At 40.7% G+C, this 14,999-nt stretch overlaps 1 protein-coding gene across 1 annotated transcript; it reads left to right on the forward strand.

Moving 5' to 3' along the window:
• Window positions 1-1,611: 1,611 nt before the first annotated feature.
• TERB2 (telomere repeat binding bouquet formation protein 2) lies at window positions 1,612-14,683 on the forward strand. Its single transcript, XM_061595864.1, has 8 exons — window positions 1,612-1,675; window positions 3,137-3,218; window positions 4,846-4,985; window positions 6,338-6,399; window positions 7,139-7,209; window positions 8,697-8,785; window positions 12,471-12,584; window positions 14,664-14,683. Exons 1-8 carry the CDS (start codon window positions 1,612-1,614, stop codon window positions 14,681-14,683), a joined length of 642 nt encoding a protein of 213 aa, XP_061451848.1.
• Window positions 14,684-14,999: the final 316 nt, after the last annotated feature.

Here is a 14,999-nt window from a genome sequence, read left to right on the forward strand (position 1 = left end):
AAATACAAGAAGCAATCAAAATACAATAAAAAAAACATACAGCATCTACCACAGCGCATTATTATTGCTACAACAGATGGAAAAATCATGAAGTGACGTGCCAAGACCATCAGCAATTTTCAAGGGATCTGTGGGAAAAATAGTTTGGGAACCACTGTTAGAAACAGGACACTGCCCGGACCCTCTGTGTATAAGCCACTGTTAGGTCCAAACTTAACACGCTCTGTCTCTGTCTCCTCAACTCGCGTTCACCCAGGAGGGGTACGGAGATGAGTGCAATTTTAACCCACTATCAGAGATCAAGTAAGCGTGACACAATTCCTTTGCAAAGGGGAACCCAATACTTACAAGCCAAAAGGCAGGTCAGCGTGGGAACCCGTTTTATTGATAGGTCAGAGAATATATAGCTTTTACCCCGAAAAGTTACAACATTGGGGAGCAGCATCATAAACTACAAAGAAACATTTCATTGTCATCATACCCTAAGAACATGTAGAGAAAGTGAAGGGGTGCAGAGGAAGAACATAAGTAGAAACATCAAAATGTCTGTTAAACTATGAGACTGCGTGTTTCACATGTCCTTGAGATAAGCGCTCTGCGACTATGGGAACAAAAGAGATACTAAGCAGGAGCCCCTAGCTGCAACCAGGCGCCCCTCAAGTGACGACAGATTAATATTGCTAGACTTACATTAGAAGATTGCGGGGTAGTTGGGGAGCTTTAACATTTCTATACATGTCATGATTTGCAACTATAAGTGAAGCAATCAACCTCAGTGTGATACGAGAGTAAAGGGAAAAGTTACAACATTGGGGAGCAGCGTCATAAACTACAATGAAACATTTCATTGTCAACATACCCTAAGAACATGTAGAGAAAGTGAAGGGGTGCAGAGGAAGAACATAAGTAGAAACATCAAAATGTCTGTTAAACTATGAGACTGCGTGTTTCACATGTCCTTGAGATAAGCGCTCTGCGACTATGGGAACAAAGAGATACTAAGCAGGAGCCCCTAGCTGCAACCAGGCGCCCCTCAAGTGATGACAGATTAATATTGCTAGACTTACATTAGAAGATTGCGGGGTAGTTGGGGAGCTTTAACATTTCTATACATGTCATGATTTGCAACTATAAGTGAAGCAATCAACCTCAGTGTGATACGAGAGTAAAAGGGAATAGTGGGAAGGGAAATTTCCAGCTTAAACCGGCTTTTATTCTTTGAGCCACTGGAATGAGAAAGGGTCAGGTCACCAGGAAATATGTCGACATTTTATCTTGAAAGTCAACTAGAAGCCATTCTGGCCTACTCCTAATATTGCTTGTGTCACTTTAAGCAAGACAGAAGGCATAACCAAAATGTTAATGCACCTTTTTAATTTGTACCTAACACCACCATAAACTCTTGCGATGGGAAAACGGGATATTGTCTGTGGGTTCTCTGTGTGTGGGCAATGCACACTGGAATATGTGTGGGTTGGTCCAACGTGCAGGAAAAGTGAAATGTGGGAAGCTTGTTCCTCCCCTTTGCAGGGTTTCAGTTTCAGTGTATCAAAAAGAAAAGGCGGGAAAGTGGAGGCCTGTCAGGGCTGCCAACCTTTGCCTCAGAGCAGGATGTTCAGGGGCTGCAGTGCCTGGTTCTCTCAAAGCGTCAGCCACAAGCTTTGTGACCTTTGGGGTGAGGGAAATTATGACTCTCTGAGAAAGGAAAGCTGGAGATATTCTCCCTAAGCGTGAGGGGAAGGTTGAGGGTGATAGTCAAACTTTATGTTGCCACTGAGGGAACAGAGGGGTTGGTGGGGGCAGTTAACTTCGAAGAGACAGAGACACCTGCCCCCAACATAGCAAACTTTATCTAGTCTTCAAAAAACCTTTCCAGGGTGGCTTGCAAAATAAAAACAAAGAGAAGAGCTAGAGGGTCCATTTCCTGGGAGGTTTTCAGACTAATTTCACATCTGTAGGGGCTGGATATAAGTGTCAGTGCTTGCTAACAAATAGCTCCTTAGTGACCATGTTCTCTTCAGGTGTGGGGAACTTTTGGCCTTCCAGATGTTGCTGAAGTACAGCTCCCATCATCCCTGGCTATTGGCCATGCTTGCCACCTGGGGCTGATGGGAGTAGTAGTTTAGCAACATCTGGAGGGACATAGGTTCCCCACACCTGTCTTAAGTATATGGACCAGCACCTCTTGGCACACATTAAAAATATAAGAGCCCTGCTGGATCAGACCAAAGATCCATGTACTTCAGCAGGCTGATATCTCTGGGAACGGCACAAGCAGGGCAGGAAAGTGAAAACCCCCTCCTGCTGTTGCCTCACAACAACTGGCATTCAATAAGTGTCTCGGAGTCTGGAGGTGAAGAGCCTTTTTCACCCGGGGGGTCACATTCCCTCATAGGTGACCTTCTGGGGGCTGCAAACTAGTGGCGGTGGGTGTGGCCAAACTGAGGGTGGTCAATCACCCCCCCTCCATCCAGGCATGCAAGATGTATTATCACAGTTAAGGACATATTCGAGTCAGGTAAAAAACACTAGAGGTGGGTGCAGAGCAAGGTCAGTGAGGGGTGTGGCCTGGGTGGAATCCTGAGGGCCAGACAGAGAGCTGCATTTGGCCCTGGGCCTGAGGCTCCTCACCTCTGTTCTATGTAGTCAATATGACTTCAAAGAGCCACCACACCAGTCTCTTTGAAAGGAGGACAACGTCAGAAGCTAAGGTAGGTCACAACTGCCATGGCAATTAGAGAGAAAGGAATACAGTCGAATGTGGACCTTGACTTCTGTTACACTGTGGTGAGTCACTACTTCTTGTTATGAGCATTTGATGGCACTTTTTGGTCTAGAAGGTGCTTTAAAATTCTCAGTACTTTTTAAAAGGGGATGCCAACATCTCCTTGCTACAACTCCCACCATCCCTAACCACTGGCCATGCTGGCTGGGGCTGATGGGAGCTGGAGTCCGACGACATCTGGAGGGCCACAGGTTGCTCACTCCATTTTAAAACGAAAACCTGAACACTTATGTTTTAATTTCACAGCATGTCACTGCAAGGAATGCATGCCTGCAAATTCAAACCCCCTATTTCAAAGATTAAGAATATTCTAAAGAACAAATGTTCTCTTTCTGTGGCATTTTTCTGCAGTTGCTGAAGGAGGAGTGATCACAAACCAGGATGCTGCTGATTATCTGTTCAGCAGTGATGCTTCGCACCCTGACACAAAAAGGTACATTTTATAGCTGACTATTTCGCTCAGCCTTTATCAGTACCATACATTGTCTGAAGTCTGGGCACGTATACCCCAGTCTCCTGCTTCTGCTTCCAGTGCTTAATTTCTGAAAGGAGAAGTGCTAGAATGCAAATCAGCTTCAAAATATCCTCCTGTCCTGAAAGTCTTACATTACATTACATATTCCAAAGCTTCTTGTTTCGTGGAAAACACATGGCTAAGCAGTGGTGACTGGTGGCTTCCATGTCAGTGGGGCAGTGGAATCCACTCTGGATTTTAGTCTGAACTTTCAAGGAGCTGTTCAAGGTGCTGAAACACCACTGACATCGGAGCCACCAGCTACCACTGTGGCAAAGTTGTGGGGTGATGTCATTTGGGGAAATTCTGCTTGTGGCACCACATCTTATAGTAAGCGTGTAATACATAAGCATTCAAGTGAACACATGGATCAACATGTGTTTCAAACCAATCAGTCCAATCACTTAGGCCAGAAAGAGGACAAAAGCTCGTCATCTAGGGTGATTCTGCTCGTGGTACTGAGCCCTTCAGAATATCATATATGGCAATGACCTGAAAACAGGCATTTTCTGCTATTGCCCCTGCATGATGACATGTCCTTTGCTCCGCCATACATGAAGCAGCAACCATCAGTTGCTTCAGATGCCTTATAAAGACCCATCTTTTTGCCCAGGCATTCCCTGACCCATAAGACTGGACCCTGTTTAATGTCTTTGAATCCCTTCAATTACTTTTTCATCTGTTTTATATGCTTTTATGTTACTATTTTATTGGTTTTAGGCTGTATTTTAAAATTATGTCTTTTTAAATATATAGATAGATAGTTAGTTAGTTAGTTAGTTAGTTAGATAGATAGATAGATAGATAGATAGATAGATAGATAGATAGATAGATAGATAGATAGATAGATAGATAGATAGATAGATGTTTAAAAATATTAAGTGATCTAAAATGTAGCCATAAATCTGATTGATCTTAGACCTAGTTCTTACTGAGGCGGTAAAGCTGTGTGCTGATTATATCATTTCAGAGTGCAGGCAGACTGAATATACTGCCGTACAAAAATAAATAAATAAGCTCACAGAAAACTGAGTTCAAACTTAGTCTTCTCCTGGACATGCTAGTTTTCTGAGCATGGAATATTTTTAAGTGAATGAGTATTCAGTTACATGAGCTTTACCGGAAGTGTGAAGTAATACACCCTAATTTGAATGAGAATGATTAACTTCTTGTTAAAGAGTCTGAACATTTTTTATTGCATGGTAATGAAAGTGTGCAAAACTATACCATTCACTATTTAAAATAAACGTAAAAGGATTTCCAGTCTTTGTTCTACATTGTGGATGGCATTGTACATCTACTTGAGAGCAGAGATGGCATAAGGCATTTTGCTGGGAAAACAGAATATCCTAGCAGCACTCTCTTGTGGCGGTAAAAATATAGCAACAAGTTAATTCAAATATCGTTTGATGATACCTCAGAATCTCCCACCTGAGCTGATCCTTGGAGGAACTCACCCTGCTTGAGATTTAACTGAAAGCTGTAATTAAAACAATTGGCTGGATATTTCATGTTTATTTCTATACCCCCCTTCTTCTTCCTCTAGAATACACTGGAGCTTAGATTATCTAGAAGACAGAATCACAGTTTTTCATTCTTGTTATCTTACTGCAAGTGTCAACTCTGAAATAAAAAACACAGTGCCATTAGGACACTTCCTCCTTCCACCTGCCTGCTTGCAACAAGGTCTGTATGTACATTCACTAATAGGCAAAAAAACCTTGTGGTTTAAAAATGTACCTATAGCCAACAGATATTTCTATCAAACTTTAAACAGCAGGGAAATTGGGCAGCTATAGTGAATGCACCAGGGGAGCAGGAGACCTAACCTCCTCTCTGAGATACTGTACTGCCCTACAAATTGGTCAAAATGCAAACACAATTTGGGTTGATGTTTCACACTCCAATGCACTTCCTGTGTAGCTTGAAAGAATTTGGTAACATGCGCCTCTGAGCATATGGTGAGTGGTGGCAACACCTGCCGTCTGTTATATTTTCGGCACCTACTGAAGACCTTCCTCTTTCAACAAGCCTTTTAAGTTGAGACTTTATCCCAGTCTGCATCTGTGTTGGAATTGCTTTTAAAGATGTTTTTAAACCTTTTTAAAAAAAGGTTTTTAAGATGTTTTGCTTTAATGTACTTTAAAGTCTGTTTATATGATGTTTTAAAGTGTTTTTAGTGCTTTTGTTCGCCGCCCTGGGCTCCCGTTGGGAGGAAGGGCGGGGTATGAATAAAATAATAAATAAATAAATAATACTTTGTATAGCACTTAGAAAATATTTGGCACTTTAGAAATATGAAATAACAATAACTAAGATAGTTGGTGTTTATGTATGATTGCACATGCAAACACAATAGAAATGCAGATACAATTGTGTGTGTGTACACACACACAACATACGCTTGTACCTGCAAACAAACCAAGTTCATACACCATTTCAAAATGTATTTGTGAGAATGAAATCATACCTCTTTTGGGAGTTCACACCTGTGTGAATATCCTTCTGTCAGGGCTGGCCCTACCATTAGGCAAAGGGAGACAACCACCTCAGGCAGCAGATGCTGGACAGCATGGCAGTATCCTAGCTATTCCTAAGCCCCCTGGCTGTATCTGTCTGTTAGAGAAGAGAGCTGCACACACCACATGTTCTGTCTTGCATCTCCTAACTAGCTTGCTGTCCTCAGGTGTGGTAGAGGACACTATTCCACTGTAAGAATTGAAAAAAGATTTAACTGCCATTACCAGTCCAATTGGCTTCTGTATGTGGGATGGTGGGGGAACCATCTTGTCCTTTGCATCAGGAAGCAAAATGTGTTGGGCTGCCTTCTATCAAGAGAAGTTGTATGCATGTGCTTGAGCAGTCACCACAGCTATTCAGTGCTTAAGAGCCACTCTGATGAAAGCATGGTGCATCCAGCAGCAAAGTTAGTGAGTGATAGTGATCATATTGCATCATCTGATAGACTTCTACTGCATGTCTGATTTTTGGGGGGGGGATTCTTTTTTTCCCCTTCCCTTTTTTTGCATTCACTACAGAAATTAGAAAAAAAATTGGCAGCTTTATATGGGAGCAGATAACCAATCCTCTGAAGGTTCAGGTAAGAAGAATATCTTGAATGCACATGATGTTATTTCTATTTTAATTTTGTTATCTGTTTTGGTCTGTTACTTTTTTAAATTTGAGGCTTTAAAATATAGTATTTATACTATGGAATACTACTCCAAAATGAAATAACTGAAATTAATTTAGAGCATTAAGCTAGTATATACTATAATTTTCTTTCTTCTTATAGACCTGTCTGTCTTTCCATCTCTGCTTGCCTGCCTTTTTGTTTCTGCTTGTCTCCATGACAGATGTGGGGAACATTTGACCCTCCAGATGTTGCTGAACTGTAACTCCCATCATCCCTGGCCATTGGTCATGATTGCTAGGGCTGATGGGAGGTGTTGTTCAGCAGCATCTGGAGGGCCACAGGCTCCCCATATCTGCTCTATGAATGCCCCTTCCTTTGCCCGTTTGTCTCTCTGCAAGCCCATCTCTCCCCTGCCCCTCTGTCTCTCCTTACGTCCACCTGTTCCCACCCACCCACCTCCTTACTACTTGCCTAATATGGCTGTGAGTCTGGTCCATAACAGGAACAAGGCTCAGTAGCAATGACTCTCCCACCCAGGAGTGAAAGACTGAGCTTAACTCCAATGTTATATCGCAGCAAAGAATCATCTGGAAACTGATGCTGATATACACCTCAGTTAAGAATACCATAAATATTTATAAAATTGCATTGCTGGATTGAGTCTTGTGCCCAGTTTCAACTATGATCATTTTAATATCCACAGCCTAGTCAACCTGCTGAAGTAAAGAGCTACAGAGTGGAAGAGATAAAGAGCAAGAGAGGGTTGAAAAAAAGGTATATTTTGTAATGGATGATGTTGCTGGATGACTGTCATTTTGCAGCGGCTAAAATGCCCTGGAGGTGGTGGCGGTGGCGGCATGCTTTCAATGATATTGGCCAAAGGCAGTTCCTCAGTTCTTGATTTTTCATTGTAAATGACCGTTATGACTACCTGTTCCACCAATGGTAATTTTATCAAAAATGTCCATATATTACGTTTGCATGAATCACTTTTCTTCATGGAAAAAACGCTGTTTGAGCCAAAGGATCTCAATCTGCACATCTGAACTCCTGTGTGTTAGCACTGGAGTTGAATGCTGGCAGAAGCTGAAGTGTAGCAGAATCCCTGCTGAACTTTGCCCTGGATATAATCACACTGAGACTCTAGCTTTAAGGAAACATCAAACTGGCATTTACTAAAGGAAGTACATGTTGATAGGAAAGATCCCTATTTTTGGCTAACTAAAGTGGAGATACAAGAAGTCACACTTTCTCCTGCATCTCAAGAGAAGAGAAATCCAAAAAGGTCTCTCCAAGGGAGGAATGGAAGAAAAGAGAGAGGAAGTAGGAAGTGAGATCAGCAACCTTAAGAGGATCAGTCTAGCACTGGAAGGTAGATCAACACAGGTTCAAAGGAAAGGACAGTCTGGAAAACATGGTCTCTGTCTATTTTTTCCCATGCAGACACATCAGCCTTCAGTGCAAGCTGAGATGTACCCTAACACTTCCAACATTATATGCAGAAAAGATGGCTGCACCAGGGTACTTAATGTATCCCCTTGTCCCATCGCCTTGTTCCATATCTATACCAGAAGCCAGTGATATTGGTTTTATTCCACTTCCGCTTTGTCCTATAGTGCTCCTTATCTTGCAGTTTTTTTTGCAGCATCCACAATATGTTGTGGGCATCAAAATGCCAGCTTATATTCCCCTTCATTTCATCTGGATCCAATAAGTTAAAAAACAAACAAACCCTGTTGTTGCCATTAACCTGTTTGCAATAACAGCTTTGGAGCTCTCCCTGTGTGCCAGGGATTGCTTTGTTAGGCAGCACTGCTGGAACGATGACAAGGGAAGCCTGGTCTTCCCCAAAATCCAATGTGACCTTGCACAGTCTTACTACAGGAGCTCTGAGTGTAGGCAGAGATGTGGCCTGCTTGAAAGTGGCTGCTGTGTGCCAGTTTGGGCCTTTCCGTGATGACCCATTTGCAGTGTTAAGCCCCCGTCTGGAAGCATCCATAATAAAAAGATAACAGGGAATTATTTGGTGAGGAGTTGAGAATGATCTGTGAAGAGTTCTCTAACTCCACCCCAGTCTCCCTCAGGGCGCTACAATTCCTTTGTGAAGACTTTTAACAGTTTTAAGTCTATAGATAACAGTATCTCTCCAGTACAGTGTGCTTCATTAATTGTTGTAAAAGAAAAAGAAAAAAGGAAAATGCTTGTGCAATGATAAATAAATAATAATAAATAATAGCAACATTTGCTTTGTGTAATTACAGTGGAGACAATCAGATTCCAGGGACAGTAGAAAGAAGGAAACTGGCATATATTCCACTACAAGATTATCCAGCAAGCAACATGGTGACTGGTAAGAAACAGAGTGGGATGTAGAAATGATTTCTAGGAAAGACTCAAATGCACATGACTGGGAAGATCATTTATTTGCACTCCTGGCACCTTTTTCCTCTTCCAGAAACAATCATGCAGTTAGGGCAGCAGTATAGCTAGACAATTTTCAATGGGGAGGCAGAGACAAAAGTTGAGAGGGTGCAGAAGGGTTGGGGCATCAGTCACCACAAATGAGGTTTCTGGGGGGGAAGGTTTTCTTAGGTAATGACAAAAATAAACACCAATTTATGCATTTTAATTGGGAACTATGATTTGTGAAGTTTACAAAAAAACAAATCGAATTCAAATATAATATTTTCCACATGCAAAATAATTATGTAAACTAAATTAACAGTGACCAGGAAGTAAATGTATATTGTGGAAGTCATCCTATCATAATGATCTGAACTGTTAATGAAGTCTAATGTGCTGTGATTTCTCTGCAAACTTGCAAAGGAACTGTTCACTTGAAATTCCTTCAAATATGTTACTTTCAAAAGCCAATATTACTAAATTTGCTACTTAAAGACAGCAAAAGAAGCCAATGTGGCTTCACAAAAAGCTTAGAGATGACCTGAAAACAAAAAAAGGACACATACAGGAAGTAGAAGGAAAGCCAGGTCACAAAGGAAGAATACAGACAGGTAGCACAGGACTTCAGGATGGTGTCAGGAAGGCTAAAGCTGCGATTAGCAAGAGATGCTAAAAGCATCAAGAAAAGCTTTGTTCAGGAACATCCACAGTAAAAGACAGAGAAAAGAAATGGTGGTACAACTACTCAATGAGGATGGCAAAATGGTAACAGATTGCAAAGAAAAGGCAGAAGTGCTCAATTCCTACTTTGGTTCAGTCTCCTCCCAAAAGGGGTTCTATGACCCTCCTGGCAAATGTGAAGTTGAATGGACAGGATTGCAGCTTGAGCTTGATAGACAATTGGTTAAGGAATACCTAATCCTTCTGAATGAGTTCAAATGTGGAGGGCCTGATGAACTGCATCTAGAGTATTGAAGGCACTGGCTGGAGAACTCTCAGAACCACTGTCTATTATCTTTGAAAAATCATGGAGGATGGGTGAAGTGCCGGATAACTGGAGAAGGGCTAATGCTGTCCCTATTTTCAAAAAGGGCGAGAAGAAGGAACCAGGGAACTACAGACCAGTCAGCCTGACATCAGTCCCTGGGAAAATTCTGGAGCAGAGTATAAAGTAGTCAATCTGTAAGCACCATGAAAACAATGCAGTGATTACTAAAAGCAAATATGGATTTATCAAGAACAAATCCCGCCAGACTAATCTTATCTCTTTTTTTTTTGATTGGGTAATCTCCCTGGTAGACTGTGAGAATGCTGTGGACATAAAATATCTTGACTTCAGCAAAGCTTTTGACAAAGTGCCCCATTATATTCTGATTAGCAAGCTAGCTAAATGTGGGCTAGATGGAACAGCTATCAGATGGGACCACAGGTGGCTACAGAAACATTCTTCAAGAGTGGATATCAATGGTTCCTTTCTCAAACTGGGGGGTGGTAACGAGTGGGGTACCACAGGGCTCGGTCCTGGGCCCTGTGCTCTTCAACATTTTTATTAATGTCATGGATGAGGAGGTACAGGGAATGCTTATCAAATTTGCAGATGATATAAAATTGGGAGGGATAGCTAATACCTTGGAGGATAGTGTTGTAAAAACTTAGGAGAGAGAACCCCTAAGTTTTTACAACAATAGAAACAAAATTCAAATTTATATTGATAGGCCAGCATTGGGCTGAAAACAACAGAAGGAAATTTAACAGTGCTAGAATCAACTGTACAAGCACACAATCTCTGTTCTGCAGAAAGGCCACCCAGCTAACACTGTTTCTGATGGCTCTGCCAGTGCCAGGAAATCTCTCACACCCATTTTTGTAGTACATAAGTTCGCATGAGAAAAGTGAAATAAGGTGCATTATTATTTTTCAACTTTTAAAACAAATTAAGGAAGAAATGACACACCCACACCCAATATTCCAGCTCCCCATTGCTGGGCTAAGTTAGTAAGGTCTCATTAGGCTTCCTGGGCCTTGGAGAGCCAGCTCACTCACCTCTCTGCTTCTTCTCAAGTCCTGTCCTGGACTAGCCTAGACTACCTAGGCCCAAATGCCTTGGCACACTCACCAGATGCACTACTACCCCCCCACCTCCAGAGATTGGTTGAGCATTACAGGGGAGGGAGAGATGCTCTGCAGTACATAACAATACTGCCTTTCCCTGCTTTTCTTCCTCCAATTGAAAATCCTTAGGTTTGCCAATTCCCTCCCCTGTCCATCAAGACTTGTGTTCACTTCATTCACATTGACTTGTATTCACTTTAAAATCCCATATTATCTGTATTTGCATTCCCTAGGGAACGCTGCCTTAACCCTTTCTTTGGATGCCTAAACTGTGTTTCTAAAAGCTCAACCGTAGTTTTAAGTTACTGCAATGCTGGAAATTTGGGGACTGAAGGAAAATTTCAATGGGGGGGCAGAATTATCATGTGGGGGCAATGCTCTCATTCCCCCCCCGTCTCTACACCCCTGAGTTAGGGGTTTGGGGGACTGGAGCTGCAGTGCATGTGATGTGCGGAGTTAGAGGATTAGGCTCAGGATGGGTGGAGAGAGAAAAGAAAGAAATGTTAGGAGATCTATTCACAGATCTTTTCCATCACATGTAGTTTGGTCATTAGTATAAGGAAAACTGTATACTGTAATACATTTATTTATGTGAAACTCTCATAGCCTGCCCCTTATCATATCAGATTTATGCGCAACATAAAGCCAGCACAATAAAACACAAAACAAAGATTAAAAACAGCAAAATACAGCTTTAGTTTAGCCTGATTTTAATAAATGAAGAGCCAACTAAAACTTGTGGAGTTAGATCAGTTAAAATTCTATTTAAATATCTGGTTAAATAAACATGTTTTTGCCTGGTGACTGAATTCTGGATCTAGGAGTGCCCTCAAACTGTGAAGTGTGGGTTTAATTAGTCCAGCTAAACAGATTTTAGTTAATCTGTGTTGCCAGCAATTGCTGATAGGGCTGAAATGAACATGCTATTAACTTTGAACGTTAAAATTAATTTAGATTTACAATTCATAAACATTTCAAGCTTGAAATTTGCGTCTTTTTTTAAAGTTGCAGGCAAAATATTATTACTATTTCTCCATTAGAATCCACATAATTAAATCAATTATATATATCTTTCTGTGTTCATATTCCTGTCCCTTAGGGTATGACACTGGATCAGGGCCAAATTGAATAAAACATTGGAGATTTGTTACTGGATTTTCTCTCTCTCTCTTTAAAAAATATTTTAACAGGAGTTGTATGTAGGATTATATTGGGACTACTGTAGGGGTTTTAAAAACTCTTTCCCCTGTGCTGTTTTCCCAGATAAATAATGTTTTCCCAAGTTGCTATTTAACCCATTAGTGAAACATGGGGGGCACCACATAATTGGTGTGAGTTCACATTCTGTCCAACAAAAAGTTTTTTATTGTGCTCTTTAGATGGATTGAGCTAATTTAGACATTACAGTGAAGGCCTTTTAACATTATAATTTCCTTTTTGTTGTTGTAGAGTTTCTCTCTGTGTCTTTAAAAACAGTATTGTGTTTGTGAAATGTATGCCTTTTAACCTGTACTTCATAGGTTATCCCTCTGCTAAAGAGATGAAGAAATTCCTTGGAGAGATAAAGGATTTTATTCCTGGCTGCTCTGATTACTTGGCATACTGGATTCCAAATGAAAAAATGTTTTTCTCTGGTCTGAAAACAAAATTAAAATAATTTTGACATTATTTCTCTGATCTGAAAACAAAATTAAAATTTATAAAGAACGTTTAGCTTCTTATGAAGTGCATACCCTATCTCTCAATATTCTTCCTTGTGATCCTTATTCTTAAATTTGCTAGATGAGCTTTAATCTGAATTTTCTACTGGAAGGATCAGCAAGTTTACATTTGAATGTTTTGTCCTTCATTTGATGTGTAAATAAGACCTGACTGATTTATGATATTTCCTGTGTCCTAATGTACCTTAGAATTAAAATAATTAAAGAACCTGTTACAATTTTGTGAACAATTTACACTTTCAAAACTACAAAAAACAGTGCTTTGATTTCTGTCATATTACTGGAACGCTGGAATATTCTAATCCAAATGGCAATGGTTTCAGTATTACTACTTCTGTAAGGATGTGTATGTCTATTATTAAATGAGCTTCTTTGGTTGTTTGCAAGGATCTTCTCTAAATCAGGAATACATATTCTGTATGGGTGAAGTGCAGAATGATAACCTCTTGAGCAGCCCAATCTCATTCATGATATAGCTAGTGAGGTTATGGACAGCGGGCAGCTGGAGACGCCGGGATTTGTAAAATCAGATTGAAGTGCAGCAAGAAAAAACAGCCTTGCAGCATTTTAAACCTGTAGCGTGCTCATAGCCTTAATTTAGCTGGGGAAGCCAAAGTACCAAAAGTATGAGAAATAATGTACTATTACACTTTGGCTCCCTCTGCTGGACAGTGGAGGTAGGGGGAAAAGAATAAATAGTGACTTTTTAATTAAATTATCTCCTTCAAAATACCTATTTATTTTTCTTCCTTTCAAATTTTACATTCAAAAACTTTCTGTTCCTGCTGCCTCTTTCACAGAGGCTTTCCCCTGTAGCATAGTTATTTATAAATACATTAAAGTTCCTGGCCCAAAATGATCTGGAAGGAAAAACACAGGTATTGTTACTGGGCTGTGTTTCAGAAAGCAATTAACACTCTGTCAGGTGGCCAAGGATGAACTGACCTCTTCCTAGCAATGTGTTATGACTTGTCTGGGAACTGATAGTGATAGTGATATAACCAACTCATGGCTGGCCTGAAACATATTGCAGCTGGGGGACGGAACAGCAAATCGTGCCCATTCTTCCAAGTCATGGTGCATATAATGTCCAAGACTGGTCATGTTACTTGGTACCTGAGACTGAAAAATCCCACAAGTCTGGCTCAAAATGTGATGTGTGTATGTGCACGTGCATGCACATGCACTTCTGCAGCAAGTTTACTGTTCAGATTATGACTGCATACACACTATACATTTAAAGCATATGGCTTCCCCCAAAGAATTATGGGACCTGTAGTTTACGCCTCATAGCACTGTTAACAATCTACAGTTCCCAGCATTCTTTGGGGAAAATCAGGTGCTTTAAATGTATGGTGTGTACTAGGGATGGTGGAGAAATTTGATTCAAATTCGCATTTAAATCCGACGTTATCAAATCTGCACTTTCCAAAACAATATGAAACAAAAAACACAGACACCCTTTGAAATTTGCACTTACCCAAATTTTGTGATGCAATTCTCTAACCAAAGGTTTACAACAATGCATGTATTAGGAGAAAGTGTGCATATAAATGAATATATTCGTGAAAATAACATACAAAAATGCATTATATTAGGAGAAATGGCTTGCTAGAATATGTTCATTAGTCACAACTGCATGCAAAAAAATGTGTTTATTAGGAGAAATTCACACTAAAATGCTGAAGAATTTTCATGAGCATTTAAAAAAACCACCACAAATTGCTGAAGAACTGAATTTAAGACTGCAAAAAATGAAAAACTGGGAGAACTGAAATTGACAGATTTTTCTGTCAAGATCTTTCTGTGAATGGCAGCCTATGTGTGCCTTTATGTATACTAACTATACTTGGAGAGGAAATACAGAATAGGGAGATGAGCTATTGTGACTGCTGACTTGGTCTGATGACGTAGGGACGACTCCAGTGAGCATGGGTTGGAGGAGAAAGACCAGCCCCAGGGCCCCTCCAGAATGATTTTTTTTTTTTGCAGGTGTATTCTGCAACGCGTAATTGACGCAATACTATAAACTAGTGGTGGATTTATACTGATCATCCACGCATCATTCCGCTGTATTAGTTGTTCTGCAATGCTTTCCCAATATTACAATGTTATTGCTGTCTGGAGGGGCACTCTTGTGCTAGAGCACAACAAAGGAAGGGGGGCGGGGACCGGAACATTTGTCATATGAAAAGTTACAGGATTTCAGCCTGGAATTACAGGGTATGCACTGATTGGGAACAAAGCAGTATGCCCACCCCGAAACCTTTATAGGCACGAACAGTATTAAAAGTGTGATCATGTGTAACTTCCCTGACACCTTCATGA

This window comes from Rhineura floridana, chromosome 14, assembly GCF_030035675.1.
Source record: "Rhineura floridana isolate rRhiFlo1 chromosome 14, rRhiFlo1.hap2, whole genome shotgun sequence".
Classification (NCBI taxonomy): Eukaryota; Metazoa; Chordata; class Lepidosauria; order Squamata; family Rhineuridae; genus Rhineura; species Rhineura floridana.